This window comes from Columba livia, chromosome 5 (genome assembly GCF_036013475.1).
Source record: "Columba livia isolate bColLiv1 breed racing homer chromosome 5, bColLiv1.pat.W.v2, whole genome shotgun sequence".
Lineage (NCBI taxonomy): Eukaryota > Metazoa > Chordata > Aves > Columbiformes > Columbidae > Columba > Columba livia.
Genome location: NC_088606.1, coordinates 66,617,831 through 66,634,982, shown reverse-complemented (window position 1 = coordinate 66,634,982; position 17,152 = coordinate 66,617,831). Strand labels below are relative to the sequence as shown.

Genomic DNA, 17,152 nt, shown 5'->3' with positions numbered 1-17,152 from the left:
ATTAACAGTAACTAGGGCTTATTTTTGGAGTAGGGCTTATATTTCGAGCATCCTCAGAAATCCCGAGAAATCACATTGGGGCTTATTTTCAGGGTAGGGCTTATTTTCAGGGTAGGGCTTATTTTTGGGAAAAAAGGCTATGCAGAGGTTTTTCCACATCGCTATTTTAAAACTTGGTGATGCAGCTCAGCCCTCTGATTATTTTGCAAAAAATATTTGAATCTGTTTCTTTACGTAAAGTCTTCCGAATACAAGAGACCACATCCAAATGCCACCTGTTACATGGGTAGGACACGATGTTTTGGCAGCATTAAAGTTTTGTAGAGCTTCCACTGAACTTTAAAACAGCTTTTGCTGGGAGAGGTCTCCCAGACATAATTTCCGTTACGTTCGAGGGGTAGGTGTCGTTACTACCGGAGGGGACACCTTGCGGGGGGTGGGGTGTGACCGGGAGAGACCAGGCGGGACTCGAACCCTTGAACCGAGCTGCAGGCGGACCGCGATCCTCCGCTCCGCCAGGGGGGGCCGCCGCCTCACGGCTCCCGTTGGGGCGTGGCGGATGCTGCGGGGGCCGCGCTGAGGAGGCGGCGGCCGCGGTGACCGGGAGCGCTGCGCAGGGCCCGGCCGCCCCCTCCGCCGCCGCGCAGGTGAGTGGGGCCGCGGAGGGGTTCGCCCCGCTGCGCTGCGGCCCCTGCTCTTCCCCGGCAGGTTCCGCTGGGGCTCGGGGGAGGGTCCGGGGTTTGTCCGGACTCGTCGCCGCCTTCCCAGGGGGCGGCCGAAGCCCCTGGGGCCGCTGGCAGCGCAGGGCCCCGGGGCGGAGGGGGGGGGCTCCCGGGTCTGCCCGCGGGGTTTAGGGGGTCTCTGCCTTGTGTATTTCTCCAGTGGTGCGCTAAGATAGTACTCCGCTTGTGCTTTATTTTTAAGAGTACTCAGTGTTATTAGGTGGAGGGAGGGGGTGAGACCCCCGTGCGGTGCTGGTCCAGCTCTGCGGTCCCAGCACAGACACACACGGAGCTGCTGGAGGGAACGGCCAAGGAACAGCTCTGCTCTGGGGACAGGCTGGCAGAGGTGGGGTGTTCAGCTGGAGAAGCTCCGGGGAGACCTTATTGCGTCCTTGCTGTGCTTAAAAGGGACGGATAAGATGGGGACAGACTTATCAGGGCGTGTTACAACAGGACAAGGGGCGATGGTTTTAAACTAAGGTAGGGGAGATTCAGGCTGGACACGAGGAAGAAATTGTTGGCCCTGAGGGTGGTGGGAGCCTGTCCCAGGTTGGCCAGAGAGGTGGTGGATGAACCATCCCTGGAGACATCCCAGGCCAGGCTGGACGGGGCTCTGAGCAACCTGAGCTGGTGAAGATGTCCCTGCTCATGGCAGGGGGGGCACTGAGAAGGTCCTTTTCCACCCAAACCATTCCATGATTAAGAAGTGGTGTTTATAATAGCCATAACTATTAGCTATATAAATGTACTGTTGCATTAACTTTACAGGGAGCTCATGGTTTGATTAACACAGCTTCAGTGTTTGTGCTTCTTTGCTGTATGTCATATGTTTGTGCAGCTTTTATCCAAGAGCTTTTAAGTCAGAGATGGCGCAGACCATTTGAATACAAGTTTAGCTTGTTCAGCAGAAGCATAAACATCTTCTCAAGCCACCAAGCACAGATAAAAGGAAAAATTTGCAGATAGGCTAAGAAAATAACTATATTAAAGTGCTTTTCTTTCTGTGTGTGTGTTTAAAGCAAGCACAAATTGTTCTAGGAAATGTATTTAAAATAATAAAAGGCCTGTTGGCTGTTGTGTGCTCTTGAGTGCCCCATGTGCTGCGGTATCTGACTCAGGGGACTAAGTCGGCTGGAAACCACCCAGTTGAATAATACATGGTGGGTTTTTTTAGCTGGATTTGGCTGCAGCTGGTGCTGGGACAACAGAATGGACGAGTGTGAAGGCAAAGCTGCCAGTGGGACTTTTTACTGTTTTGGGTAGCATCGTGTTGTGATAAGAGCCAAAGCCTTGGTTCTGCTTTGAGCATCAGAATAGACTTGTTTCATAAAATTAAATGGGCATTTCTTGTGTCTTGTGGAATTTGTGAAAGGTTGTTCATCAGTGGAGAAGAGATTAAAAGAAATTAGTGCAGAGTGGATGGCAAAGAACGTCTGGAATGGTGGAATAGAATAGAATCATAGAATAGAACCTTTTAGGTTGGAAAAGATCTCTAAGATCATGTGTCCCAGCAGAATATGCAAGATGTGGAGCAGGTGAGGTGCTGGCAGCGATGAAACAATGTGAAACCTTAGAAGTGAGGGCGAATGGTTTGAATTTACAGGGGAAGGACAAATCCTCTGTCACGGTGAAAAGTCAAGAGAGTAGCCACAGATAATCTGGCTTCTCTGGTGCTTGGTCCCTGATAGCGCTGTGTCCAGGACACAGGCCGCCAAAAGAAGGAAAATGGTGATAGAAAACTGACCTGCAATGTGTTGGGATGTACTACAAAGGGAAGGGATTGAATGGGGTTGCTCCAGGTTGCAGCTTTAACTTTTCCCTGCCCCAGAAGACAAATGAAAACCACTATTTGTTGATTTCAGAGCGGGTGAGGAAAGCCTGGTCAGTTCTGTTTCCCAGTGACTTGGGAAACTTGTCAATATTTACGTTCCACGATGTAAATAAAAACAGACCAGAAAGTAACAAAGTATCAAGATAGGAATGCGGGGCTGTGGAGTGAGCAGCAGTGATTGCGGCAGCCAGAGGTGGGAACGAGCGAGAATACTCATAAGTTAAATACAAATGCGCCACCACGTTACATCTTGTGAGTCATTTTGCCCTCTGTGTACCTGAGTAACCCGTTTATGTATCTGGAAATGAGCTCTTTGCTGATGTGACGGCTCTGGGGGAGTTATGAAATGAGACTTCTGTAATTCCCATGTCTCATGTGTTGATTTTCATGTTAGAAAAGATTCCTGGCAGAATCCAGTTTGGCCTTGTAGATAATATAGGTCATAGATCACAGTCTGCGATTCCTGGTTTTAGCTTTGAAATGATAAATGGCTTTCAAATCAGCCTCCGCTATCATTCTGCATCCTTTTTGCAGATAAGCTGTGTGCTCGTGTTCATTATAAACTGCTTTCCAGATTCAATACTTTAAGATAAGCCGTGTGCTAATGTTTATTGTAAACTGTCTTCCAAATTCAGGACTGATCTCTGTGCGTGTTTTGTAAATCTGTAATACAGATTAATCAGAAAGGATGGATTATTTTCCTCTGGATGTTGGTGGTCGAGAGTGAAAATGACTGAAGAGGTCCAGCTTCTCTTTTCACTTCATGCTGCTGTTGGGTGTATTGTCCAGAGGCCAAGCAAGATATATTAATATTAGTCTGCTCTTTAGATTATGTCTCTAAGATGCATTTTGGAATTTACCGCATGGGCTATTTTATTGAATTTACCCTTTTTTTTTTCTCAGCCATATTTATCACTATTATTCAGTGAAAGTTTCACCTTTTTAACTGCCTTCTACCTACTTGTTCTTTAGGATTTTTCGTTTTAAAGCCTTTTTATGGCCAATCCTGGTGGCTGTTCTGGGGTTTCAGGTGCAGGCACGTGCTGGTCGGTGACCTCAAGGGTTGCAACAGTTGTAGTTTTTAGATATGCAGCTTGGTGTTCTTTAATGTCTTTAGTCCTTATTTACGATTTTGTAGAAATATACATTGATATAATTCATGTTATATTGCCGTGTTTGAGGTCAGGTTAAATATTAGCAATCTATATGTGGTTTGTCTCTTTACATGTGGAAGAAGCAACTAGGTTGGATAATTCTTTATGGCATTTACTCATTAAAGGCTTCTTTGAATTATTTTTGATAGTATTGACATTTTAGCAACTAGAAGCTTTTAGAAAAGGTGTATTATGCATATTTTATACATCATTTCATTATTTCTCAACAACTACTAACGTGGTGGAGATCAGAGGTGCTGTCAGAATTGACCAAATTAGCTTCAAGTATTTTACAGTGAAATAGGTAGAGAGAAGTGCGAGTTAATTACAGTTACTTGAGAGTCACTGATACTTACTCTGCTATTTCATCTGTTTTTTCATAGCCATCGTGAAACTATGTGGAAATGGGGTAGTGGAGATGGGTCTCCTTCCAAAACAGTTGTAAGTATTGAATTCCTATTAAATAACATTTTCTTAAGAATTTTTGACTTTGAGAATCTTTGATTAATGATATAGTAATTGTGTGTAAATTTTTGTAAATATTTTGTGTGTATTTTTTGTAAATTTTGTGTGTATTTTTGTAAATAAGTTGCTTAAATAGTTTTATCATGACTTGATTTTAGGACTTGGGAAGTCAGGTTGGGTTCTTGCTTCTTGTCTGCTTGGTGTTTAATCTCCCATGGGTAACATAGCTGCTCTACTCCTCTTCACTATACTTATCTTGCTTTAAGAAAACATCTGTAGGAATTCCATAAGCTTTATCTCAAGTGTATTTGTTGCGTATAGTGTGTCCAATAGCAATATTTTGTTGCCACAAGGTGCAATAACACTATTGCTGGTTGTTATGATGCAAATCCAGTAAAGGAGGAAATTCAGTTTTAGGTACTTAGTTTGGCTGTATTTCAAACTAATATTCCTAAACCAGTTTCTAAGATTTATCACTTCATGTGTCTATCAACAAGCTGCTTGGTATAGGTGCGTAGAGTATATGTAAGTTCTAGTATTACACTCTATATTAATAAGATTTGCCAAATGTTTAAAACAACCCAAACAAACACCAACTGAGGACTTTTTCTTTGTCTGCACCATTTGGTTTGTTCTGATATACTTAATGTCTGCAGGCTGCAGGCTCCCAAAATGCAGGAAACATGTCGGTGGCAGATTTGACCGACCAGCTGACGACGACTGAACAGCTGGTGACGCAGCTAAAGGAGCTTGTCAGGGAGAAGGATGCTGAGCTTCGAAATAAAGATCTGCAGTTAAAGGTACCGCGCCTGCGTTCTTCTGCTTAAAAAAACCCCTTCAGGCCTGTTTATCATGAGCCGTTTTTGTAGCTACAGGGTTATGGTTGGTTGTAGCAGCTCTGGGAACACAGGGAGTGTTGGTCACTGTTACCGTTCCTGGACGTTACCGCTTTTTGCCAGCGTGTTTTCTGTTCCAAAATTGTAACCGGGTTGGGGATTACAGAGGAAACACGTGTTCCTTGCTTGAGCAGATGCACTTAATGGCTGCAAGGGACAGATGACTTCCCGAGAGTGAGGGATACATGGTGATTTTAGCCTAAATATGGGGGAAAAACCACCATCCAAATCATTCCTGGCCATGTAGTCAGATCCCAGCTCAGCTCAGGCTGAATCCTGTAGATAATTGTTTATTTCTCCTTCCACTAGATAGGGCTTTTTGTTGTATAATGATCTTAGTATGAATGCTACTGTATATTATCCTCCGCTTTTGTCTGGTGTTAGGAAGGACAGAGCTAGAAAGAATTTACATGTAACAGCCTCAAGACTTTTGAGGATTTGCTGTTCTTCATTGTTTTCTAACAGTTGTAGGGTTGGTCTGTTCCTGCAAAAGACGCTTTTTCCACTTTTAAAAAGTATCTTCTGTGGGCACTAACAGCCAAGTGTTAAAATGTTGGATTTTCTAGAACTCATTGCAAATTGTCTCTTTCAAGAAAATTAAATATGCTTTTATAGTATTATGAAGGTGTCTTTCTTTTTATATACATATATATGTATAAATATAAAACCTCCTTGTTAAAAAAATCAAGCCCTCAATTTGTATTACCATAAATAAATATGGAAATATCTAACATGATGATGCTCTGGATTCTGTACAATAATAATAACAGTGTACAGAAAGTTTAGTGAAAGGAAGGTTGTTTCGTAGATACAGATCTGTTGCACGTGACATTATAATGTCCCTTCAGGGTAAAGACTTTTTTGGTAATGGCTTTGGATTTCTCTTTCTTCAATGAAGAATTGAAGGCTGCAGTTGTTCATGTAGCTAATTTAGTCCTTCACGACTTTGATGTTTGTAGGAGGAGAAGGAATCTGCTGATGCCAAACTTTCCAAGCTGAAGCTGCAAAACAAAGCCAAAGTCGCATCATTAACCTCGCAATTGGAAGAACTTAAGAAACAGTTCCCGGCGTCAGGAGGTGCAGAGGCAAAAGCAGAGCAGAAAAAGGTGAGTGTCCTTCCATTTTAAAGCAGACGTCATTTCTGGAAGGCTGGAGAGCTTTGTGTGCTGGGCTCAAATTGGAACTGAAGTTGAGGTTTTGAGCTGAGCTGGGTTAGGATCAGGGTGGACTGTACAGGTGCTGTCAGCCTGTCTGTGTATTTCTATTTCATTCTGCTTTATTTTTCGATCAAAACTTATAAAATTGTACATTTCAAATTGTTTTAGTAAAAAACCAACCTTACTGTTCTTCTCAAAGTTTTAACACATGTGAATCAGGAAGGTGAGTTTTTGAGAAGAAATGAAAGCCAAACCTAACTTGTTACTTCAATATCCGACATAAAAATGGAAATATAAAGATGTCCTTGGTAGCAAGATATAAATTAAGTGGATGAATGTCTTATTTAAATAACCTGTGTTTCACTGTTAAGCAAGATTTTCAGGTCTGTTCGTAGCAGCGCAGTTGTATAAGTAGCCTTGTGTTTCTTCAAAATAGATATTTTGACCTCGTACAGCTTCTAAAATAATTCTAGTGCAGTTGCACTTGATTTCTTTTGCCATGGCAAATAATTTCCATAACCCAGTGGTTATATCTACTGAAATTCTGATTAGAACCTTTATGCTTAGGAACAGTTTAATTTACACTTCCCCCCCCCCACAATAGTCCTTTTTTTCCTCTGAGTTATAGGTTATATATACGGCCAACACATGCCAGATTATACAGATTACAATTGCCAGAGGAAATGAATGCCCTTATTGTGCGTTCTAATTATCATTAATAATTAAAATACGGAGATTTTTACAAGCTTAATACAAATTCTGTGCCTAACTTATCTGGCTTCTACATGGAATGTGTAATATAGAAGAGAACCAAGGTACAAACTGTGGGTAAAGTCCACTTTTTCTCACCAATATTACCTGAATAATGAGAGTTGCAGAAGTCACGTGTTACCTATTTACAGAACATAAAGCTCCCTGTTTTTGCAGGTGTCCAAAGATGGTGACCAGGAGAACGCTGCGGCAAATCGTGCTAAAATATTAGTGCTGAGGAGGAGAATTGAAGAACTAGAATCCCAGATCACACAGAAAAATGAAGAGTTACAAAGAAAGGTGGTATTTTATACGATAAGCGTGTAGCTTTTCACATTGGTGCTGTAGGATTGCGGTGAAATATTTTTATTGAAATATATTAATATATTTAATTATGTGTTATTAAAGTGGTATTCTGAGAGTTTTCTATTGGGTAGATAGAGAAGTTTATACGGTGCAACCTGCCTGAGCAAACGCAGCGGGGATCCTGTCATTGTGTCCTGTGCAAGCAGTGAATCCTCAGCCTTGATTTTGTAGTCATTTGAAAATGAATGGAATAGGATACACAAATATGGACTTTGCGGGTTAATGCTATGTTTCAATCTTGTATTTTGAACAAAAATGCTGTTTTTCTTGTTGCAAAAATAAGGCATAACAGGAAGAAATGTAGGCAAGGGCTGATTTCATGTTATGGTTTGTAGCTGTTCTCTCCAGTGATGTGTTTTGAGACATGACTGTTGGCTCTGGAAGGTGACCGTAATGTCAGAGAGAAACGCTCAACAATTAGATATTACACTCAAAACTGAACCAGGCTATAAATTAGATTATAATCTTTTCAGTACCCTAAAACAGGCAATAAGGAAATAATGCAAACTGTTATTCTGTGCTGTGGGATTATGGATTACAAGCAATGTTGTCTTTCATGTCCAGAGCGCTGAGCTGGAGGCCCAGCGCGGTCGCGGGGCTGAAATGGATTCCATGCTGGCAGAGAAAGAGAAGAAGCTGGCTGAGAGGGATGCGTATATCGTTGATTTACAGATAGCCTGTGGGTCAGCTGGTGCTGCCAGTGAAGTACTCTTGCCTAATGAAGAACTGAAGGTATATGAACAGCTCAAATATAAAAATCTCCATAGAGGTTTCAAGGTCTCAGTGAATTCTGATGTGTTGTGCGGTGGATCCTTTTCTGAAGCACAAATCCTTTGCAGTTATTTATGTGAATAAAACCTCTTTACTGATTATTTTCACTTATCTTAGTAGATTTCTATTTATTTACTTTTTGGTCAGTATCATTAATATGTATTTGGATCAACTTCAGAATCTGCTGACAGATTTCATTCAAATTAAAACCAAACCTGAATTTTGAGTTTAATGTTGCTTTAACTGCGGGAAGGGTTGGGATGCGGCTTCGTGATGGTTGCTGGATCTTTTTTCTGAGTCCATCCTTCTAATTGTCTTTTGGTTTGCATTCTAAAGAACCAGCTGGCTGTTAAAGAGTCCTCGCTCCAAAGCATGCAGATCCTAGTTCAGAACCTTACCAAAAAGGTTGGAGACAGTGAGGAAAAGTGTAGCTTGTTCCAGGAACAGATTGAGAGCCTTAAAAATATTCAGAGCAAAGAAAGAGAGCATTTCCAAGGAAAAGAAGCTTCATATATGAAAAATGTAAGTAAACATGCTGTAAAAATATTGACATTCTTTGGTGGAAGAAGTGGTATCCTGGCTGTAGCGTTTCTATCTCAATAGTTAAGAAACACCTTTTTAATTTTGGATGATTCTTGAGTAAAGATCTGTACGGTGATCAGATGAAATGAGAATAATGAAGCACTTGATGGTTTGTGCTGCTGATAATTGAAGCTGAAAGCTTTGTGCAAGAAAGGAGTTGAAGAATGTGGCTGGTTTTTGGCCCTGCGGAACCGGCGTGTGACAGTGAAATGAGTCGTGCAGAATTCTACCTGAAGAACCTCCAGACGTTTCTTTCTCATAGCACTACATCTCAAGGTGCAAAAATGCGCACGTGCGACGGCTGGTAGTGGTTTTGGGTTATTGTGGCTGCTCTTGGCACAAGTGGCTGTTTGTCACGTCACCTTCTCTCGTGCCGTGAGCTGCCCGGCACACCTTTACTGTTGGCAGGCAGCAAAATTGAGACTTAAGGTAGAATACACCATCTTGCTGTACCTTTAATTAGAGAATTCAGTGTACTTTTACTCTGCGTTTGCGGGCTGGTTTCGTATTTACTTTTTATGTACTTTTAGGTATGCGTGCTTCAAGATATTATCCAGGAAAAGGAAAAGGAACTGGAAGCACAGAGACAAAAGCATGAGCAGGAGCTCTTTAAATTAGCTGCTAAATCTGATGCAAGTGCTGACCTGGAACAGGTACATTGCTCTGGAAACTCAGTAGCTTGCTTTGATTTAGGTACACATGGGAATTTGGCATCATGTGGTTACAAACCTCTGTGGCACAGTTCAGGTGTCAGGTTGGGAAAATAAAGATAAGTCTTTGTCATCTGAAAGTTTCAACTCCTTTATTGATTACTTGATTTTTGGTTTTGTTTTGTTAGCTACTAAAGGCCTTGAAACAGAAGCTCCATGAAAAAGAAGAGGTCATGCTGGGAAGGACACAGGTGATAGATGTCTTGCAAAAAGAACTGGATGCCAAGGACCAGGAATTGAAAGTAAGAAACAGCAGACTCACACATCTACACTCATCAGGTCAAATGCAAATTGAAAAAGCTGTTTGGTTGCGCGCAAAAGATAATTTTGCATGACATATTTAGGCAGTTCTCTGGGAGGCTTTGATGCGCTAATAATGCAACCATAGTTGTGCAGACAAATATTAATTTCAGTAAGGAAATTAACTTAAAGGAGAGGTAGAGTCCATAAAATATAAACCTGTCAACTCTCACCCGTAGTTTGTCTTGATTCATTTTGGGAATTTGCCAAAGGGACTTAGGGAAGACTTTTTGCTGTCAAAAGATCTCAGCATCTGTAGGTAGAGTCTGGAGTGAGCCCCAAACCAGGCTTTTTTCTCCCCCCAAAGTGAGGGATTTGCTAGTAGCGTGCCTTTCCTTTTGCTGGTTTTCTATTGAATGCAAAAGCAATACCTGATCAAGGTTCTTTGTGTTTAAGCACCTCGCATGAACTCTGATTACAGCCTTTGAGTGTTGCTGCTTCAGTTCAGCGACATAGAAAAAGGATATTGCAATCTCTCCAAAAAGCTTTTGGGACTCTTTGCTGGAGCAGATGCATTGTGGACTGTCTGGGATGTGCCCAATCCAGTATGGTAGCTATGTTATTCCCAAAAGACTTTCCACTTGCCAAGAGGGCTGCCAGAATCAGAATCTGAATAGAAGTATTTTTAGCTATATACCCGGGTAGATGTCTTGCTCAGGTAGTTAAGATCCATGGTAGTTTAAGCCTGTTTAATTAGTCCTTCGCATTTGTTATGGCTCCTGCTTTATGCAGGTTTTTTTATGTGCTTTTTTAAAAAAGAAGTGGGTTAGATACATCTTCCTACAGTGATGCTCTGCCAGAACCAATGGTACCTTGTGCTGGTGTGTGCAGTACAAGAAATGGGGGAAGGTTTGACTATGGCAACATGAGCTTAAGCCACTTTAAACTGTAATGGAATCTCATCTTTAGTATGAAAAAAGCAGGAAACTTTGCTTTATTTACATAAGCAGTTTTAACCAGAGTTTGGAAATGTTCCCTCTGCTGATCTGCAGCGCTTCTTTACCTGGATGTTTTATCTTCCTAGCTTAACGTATCATGAAAGTAGCTTTTTGAGCAGCAGGTCTAATGTGAGTGGTCTGCTCTGTTATAGCGATCTGTAATATTTTCTACCTTTTTATGCATTAAAATAACTACTTAAGGCACTAAAACACTAATGGGGAGCTAGTCAGCTTGTCAAGAAGAACTAGATCAGTTCAACAACTGTAATTTTAATTTGTGTAGGTGACATCACCTGGGTGGCATTGTAGTGAGCACTCTGAAACTTTGGGATCAGTGTTAAAGAGATCTGTTTGCTTCAATTTTCTTTATATTCTGTAGAAGCAAACATTCTTCTTCATTCGATTTTCACCCGTGGGAGTGGTTGGATGTAGTTGGCGCTCAAATAGTGATGCCATTTTGCTCAAGTCTCCACTTCTATCTTGGAAAGTCAGAGCTGAGTAGTTCTTGCAGTACAGCCAAGTTACCAACAGTAGCCCTGATTTCCCATTATAATATATGTAGGAATATAGGTATAATATTCAAGAGTGGTACTAAAAATATTTTGCGTTAAAATATAAAGGTTTTTTTTAATTTATTTTTTTTTTACAGGAGATTAGTGAAAACTTGAAGTGTCTTGTGTCTGAAAAAGAAAACCTCCAGTCTAAACTGGATGCTGAGAAACATGTCATGAGAGCCCAGTTAAGAGACATGATGGAGAAACATGAGCTTGAAATGACAAAAGTTAAGGAGAAATATGATGCTGAACTGCATGAAATTCAAGAGAAACATGAAACTGAGCTGCAAGAGAAGGACCAGGCCCTGCTTCAACTCAAGAAACAAGTGGCAGAATTAAGCAGTAGTGGACAGACGGACTCAAAAGGAGTTAAAGAGCTGGAGTCTGTAACCAAAGAGAGGATGGAAGATTTAGAAGGTAGCCTATTGAACCACTTGGTAGATATTAAAGTTTATTTTGCCACATCCTATTACATATTCTATGCTCATTTCCTACCTGTTGCAAGTAGAACGACATTACATTTGGTGGAAGAGTTATTGCCGCTCTAATTAAAAAGTGCCTGTGATGAAAAACTATAATTACGAAGGATAGAAATACCAAGATAATCGCACAAACCGTAAATTTCTCACTACATTTCTTAGTGTTGTATTTTTCTTTAAATGTATTGTGTGAGTGTATGACTTCCAATTGCTAAAGGAATTGAACATAAATCTTGTATTAATAATCTTTCTAGAGTTTTGAACAATTTTTTGTGTCTTGGTTTCATAGTGCAAGTGAAACTGAGAACAGAAGAGGCCAGTAAATCGGAAGCCAAGTTTCTGAAAATGAAGGCTTGGTCTAAAGCGAGGATCAAACAACTGGAGGATGAATTAAAAACTGTATGTGTAACATTTCGTTTAATCTCGCATGCCTGTTTTAAAGCTACTGCGCTTGGGAGATTTGGCTGAAAAAAGTAGAATGTGGGGTAAATAGAATATTAAAACGACTTCTTCAGAGTATCTTTATATATGAATAAATGTCTAAAATTGAATGGGCATGAAATGTTGATATGAGTTTTTTAACAAAAACCAGTACAAACTGATGTTACTAGCTTTCATGAGTTAATTTATTAGGGATTAGCTTGTTTGTCGAGCTTTCAAATATTAGAAAAACAGGCATTCTAAATCTTACTAGAAGTTCAGGGAAAAAAAGCTTGCACTGCTTTTGCTGTGTTTCTGGTGTTTTGGTGCATTTGAAAAACTCTTTTAACTATTTTTCCTTCTAGTTTTCATCAAAGAATAACGATGCATCTGCCTTGAACAATCGTGTCTTGGAATTAGAAATCGAAAACGAAGAATTACGGTCAAAACTGCAATCGTTATGTGAAATCAGAACTCAAAATGGTAAGAAACAATATCTATGGTAGGATTTTCAGTTCATCAGTCTAAATTGTTAGCAGGGTAGATTTAAAGCACTCATCACTATTTAATGGTCAAGAAGTGAATTTTAGGGGTAGATGGACAGCACAGCCCAACAGAGGCCTTCTCACTGAAATGAATTATTACACAAGTTTTCATTTAGAATATTTGTTATAAAGTTTTATTGATCTTGCAATTCATTTTGTGTCCTAACGAGCCCAATTTATTATGTTTTTACAGAAGAATTGCTGGCGAAGCTGGAAGTCTATGAAGAGCAGCAAAGGAAGTTGCAGGCTGACCTGGACCAAGTGACCAAGAGAGCAGCTTCACAGGTTTACTTGAAAATTCATTTGTATCAGTCACTGATTAACTCCAACGGCGCTAATTACACTTTGAAAAGTGTATCAGCTGGATTTTGGTGCTGTAAATGAATTGGGTGATGTATGAAATTGTTAGCGGCTGTTCAGTAGGACAACAAGCTGACAAGTTTTGAGTTATTTAAAAAGATTGATTTCTACTTACTTTTTTCCACGTACCTTAAAATATATTTTTCCAAGCAGTTTACTATTTATTTAGTTACGTTTAACATGAGTCTTCGAAGTGTGGCTGTTGTTTTGTCAGGTTTTCAGAAGGAAATAAAAGCTGTAAGCTTGACAAATATATAGGTCTGGATAACAAAGTGAGAAGACTCTAAAGGTGGATTAAGAATAGACATTAATCATGATAACTTTGTACAGCTCCAGTGGCAGAGCCAGTTTGAAACAGTTCATTCTGTTTCTCTACAAAATAACCTTTTTCTCCAGATTTTGTGGAGACATTTTGTTTGGTTTTGTTCTTGGTAAGATCTTAAAATAGTTTTATTTTGATGAGAAGGCAGAAACATTTTTACTGTTCATGGGGAAAAAAAAATCATAGAGACTTGTTATCCTACAAAAAGACAGTTGGATGTTGTTTTACTTTGAAACACTGATAAGATAAAAATGTGTGTCGAGGGTTTAGATTGCGGGGTGACAATAAAACCCTGGCAGATGTATTGTTAACATCCTCTCCCCCCCACTTCCCACTTTTGCCCCTCCCAATCCCCCCTTCCCACTCAGGACAGGTGATGGGGAGGGAAAGAAGGACAGAGAGAAGAGAGTTGGAAAAATTAACAATGTTTTACTAATGCTACTAATAAGAATAGAGAAAATAATACAAAATATACAAAACCAATCTTGAAAGTCTCGGCAACTGCAGAGCCGGCAACCAAAGTCCTGGACTGGACTCTGCAGCCAACCGGAGCTGGATTCAGTCTCTCTCTAGGCTTCAGTTCGCAGGGATGACTAGCAAGGTCCTCTCCTAATGTTGGCCATAAGCAGAAGGGAAAAGGAAAAAGGGATGAGATCCTCGTGATCTCCCACTTCTATATGAAGTATTCACGTGAATGGGATGTTACACACAGTTGGTCAGTTTCTTGGTCTCTTGTTTCTTGTCGCCCCTCTCGCGAGATGTCCATCCGTGCTTATCAATAACTTTGCATTCCATTGCTAGGTGTACCAAAACATATGTCTGATTCTCCAGGAAAATGCAGTTAATATGAAGCCTTTAGCTGACAGGCAAATTCACTAAAAGACAAACTTGTTTTTAACAAAACCAGGACAATGTGCAACAAAAATATTTTGCTTAAAACAGCCAGTTTTAGTTTAAAAATAGATTAAAAGTGTAATTGGCAGTAGTGGTTTTTATACTTTACAAAGCGGTGATGCTTTTTACGTAACCTCCAACAGCAGTTATCGCTTTCCTAGATCTATATTTGTGCAAAGTGGTAAATTATAATGAATTGTTTTCTCTGTGAATGGTTTGCCAGCTGACAACGTTACTTCCATTTGCGGTGGGATTTGGTAAATATGCTTTCATGTGCAACTTCTGTCGTTAGGCCAGTGAATCGGGCAGCGTGGACGAGCTGCAGAGTCACCTCCTGGAGTGGCAAGAAAGCGTCGCAGAGTCCGAGGAGTCTCGCGAGCACGTCAGAGAAGAGAAATCTGCCATGGCCTTGAGAATGGCTCAGATTGAGGAGGAGAGAGAAGGTGAATTGTTTTATTTACGATAAAATAGTCATATTTTTATATATATATATATACGTGCGGGTCTGCTGTACTTCAGACCGAATTGACAGCACATCACTGTGGCTGATTTCTGTAGTTAGCGAGATTGCTTACATTTGCAATTTCTTCTGTTTCCTTAAACCTGTTTTTCGTGGGCTCATCTATTTTTTTTGCATCATTTTAATGAGCATATATGCTTGTTCTGTTTGCTGCTCTGTGAGGCTGCTTAAACTTCAAAAGCTTCTTGTCTCTACATGAATGACCCATGTTAAAAAGTTCCAAAATATTGATTTATTATTAAAGCTGCCTGCCCAGAATAACCGATCAAGGTGTGGGCAGCTATAGAGTTGGTTAGAATTTGATGACTAAAGGTGATGCTTTAGTAAATTGTACCTGAGAGAGTTTCTCTTTGAATAGAATTAATTAGAAACCTTTCTTAGAATATTTAGTAATGTGTTACCAAGCGTCACTTGATAGGTCAGCTGAATAACATTAACTGGCAATGGTTTGGAGCGAGATAAAGGTATTCAATTACTTACAGAAAAAGATATTCCAAGTTAACTCAGGTTCTATAATTTTCTAGGTTATTAACAAAGCAGATGATGAGAAAGTGAAGCAGCAAAGTCTGCTTAAATTTCAGATAGTTTTACTGTTTTTTTCCCATGCCATCTGGTACTATATTCTAATTTTTGTCCTGGTAGTTAACTTCGGGGGATTAATAGCAAATTTTAACGTGCGCAACTTATCGTAATTAACCCAGTTAGTTAATTCGAGCCTAATGTGTTTAACCTGCGATTGAGTTATTTTTTCATTTACGTGATCCATTTGAAAGTTCCATATGTAAGCATAGAAGCGTTGTAAGGGTCACATCTCTTCTTTTTGAGCGATTTATACCTATAGTCCTTTGGAATTGAAAGAGAATAATATTCCCTTCGTTAAAACAACCTGTTATCTGTGATAACGACAGATCCCCATGCAATATTAGTGACAGTTGGAAGATTTCATCTGCGCCAGCCTGTGTTTAATGTTGCTTTTATTTTGCCCTTGGGACAAGCATGACCTTTCTGTTTCTTTTTTGTTTTTCCCGCCGTTGCACCTGCCGAGCCCTCAGCGTCCCTTCCCCTCCGCTCCCGCCCTCCGCTGCGGTCTGGGCAGCCAGGGAGAGCAGTTTCCCATCAGTTTTGTGCATGCAGGTTCCTGCAGCGATGGCAACTCGTCAGGTACCGCTGCCCTTTCCTCCCCTCGTTGTTTTGGAGGAAATCACCAGCGGTACCTTATGAGGTTTGCCATCGATGGTATGTGGGGTTTAGCAATACGTGTAACAAGTGCTGGTTTTAACTTGCCTTTTGTTTTCGCCTTGCGATACCTGTTTCTTCCTTTATATTAACCAAATCATCTTTCTACATTTTTCTTTGTAGTAAGAGCTGACTCCATATTTATGGTGTAACCTTCTCTAGAGCAAAAAATCTTGGCTTGCGTGGTTGTGATTAAATAAGAATCGAGTTTGTCTGAATATTTTTAGTAGTGCTTGAAATTCAGTTGTATTTAAAAAGTCCCAGTTATATTCCATCCCATAAATTGCAGAAAATAGTAAAAACTTTACTTGAAAATAAACAAGCGTGTGTATAATGATCAAGTGACAGTGCCAGAAGCCAAAATGTAATTAAAACCAGAAGTAAAATCCTATTTAGAAGTTCTGCTTTAAAAGGGTCATTAATTTTGTTTTCTTTAATATTTTTCCTCTAATCTTTGCTGACAACATGTGAAGTACGTAACGTTGAAATATTACAGGAAGAATTTACATCTAGCAGGCGTTATAGAATGGTGCGTTAATGACATTTGTGGTATAAAGCCTCCTTGGGCAGCTCAGATGGGAGTTGAGTGTTCCCAGCAGGGCTGCATCTCTTAATAATTTCTGTATTTACCTCACAGATGCATCGACATAAGTTGTCTGAGTTTTGCACGCTGTGAGGACAACCGTGGAGTAATGTGGTTAAATCGCAAGCTAAATTTGCCGTTATTAATTAATCTAATCTTCAATTAAAGTATGGAGCCACCTTTACTTTCTTTTCTTTTCTCTGGCTGCTCTGTTTTGTCTGCTTTGCATGAAACATCTTATTTCCAAGTCTGTTACCCCAAACATGTTTTGTCGTGTCACAAAACAGATGGGAATGTACTTTAAATGCACAGTAATTTCTAACGATGAACAGGATGCATACCTAAGCTTTCATACTCTGAGTTTATCCAGTGTGTTTATTTACAAGTGAATCTGCATTTGTCTTAAAAGGAATGATGTTATTAATGTATTATGAGGTGGTTTGATGGCAGTTTGCAGTGTAACACGTGCTTGTGACTTGCTCAGATTATCTGGCTTCGTAGTTCATACTAAAATTGAAGTTGAAAGGGACACATGTCATTTCCATAAAAATTAATGTGATTGTCCAGATTATAAAAACTACAGCTGTCTCAGCTGAT

The 17,152-nt window shown here is 40.2% G+C and overlaps 1 protein-coding gene across 6 annotated transcripts in view; it reads left to right on the top strand.

Annotated features, from left to right (window-relative positions):
• Positions 1-548: 548 nt before the first annotated feature.
• The window catches only part of LOC102084309 (golgin subfamily B member 1-like), a 42,431-nt gene continuing 25,827 nt past the window's right edge, over positions 549-17,152 (top strand). For all 6 annotated transcript variants that reach the window (XM_065065565.1, XM_065065561.1, XM_065065563.1 and 3 more), the window contains exons 1-14: positions 549-647; positions 4,091-4,148; positions 4,829-4,972; positions 6,028-6,174; positions 7,153-7,275; positions 7,906-8,073; positions 8,449-8,634; positions 9,225-9,347; positions 9,533-9,646; positions 11,292-11,613; positions 11,965-12,074; positions 12,461-12,578; positions 12,834-12,925; positions 14,509-14,659. In XM_065065565.1, the coding sequence (XP_064921637.1) occupies positions 4,104-4,148; positions 4,829-4,972; positions 6,028-6,174; positions 7,153-7,275; positions 7,906-8,073; positions 8,449-8,634; positions 9,225-9,347; positions 9,533-9,646; positions 11,292-11,613; positions 11,965-12,074; positions 12,461-12,578; positions 12,834-12,925; positions 14,509-14,659 (1,843 nt within the window). In that variant the 5' untranslated portion in view covers positions 549-647; positions 4,091-4,103. The remainder of the gene's footprint in view (positions 648-4,090; positions 4,149-4,828; positions 4,973-6,027; positions 6,175-7,152; positions 7,276-7,905; positions 8,074-8,448; positions 8,635-9,224; positions 9,348-9,532; positions 9,647-11,291; positions 11,614-11,964; positions 12,075-12,460; positions 12,579-12,833; positions 12,926-14,508; positions 14,660-17,152) is intronic.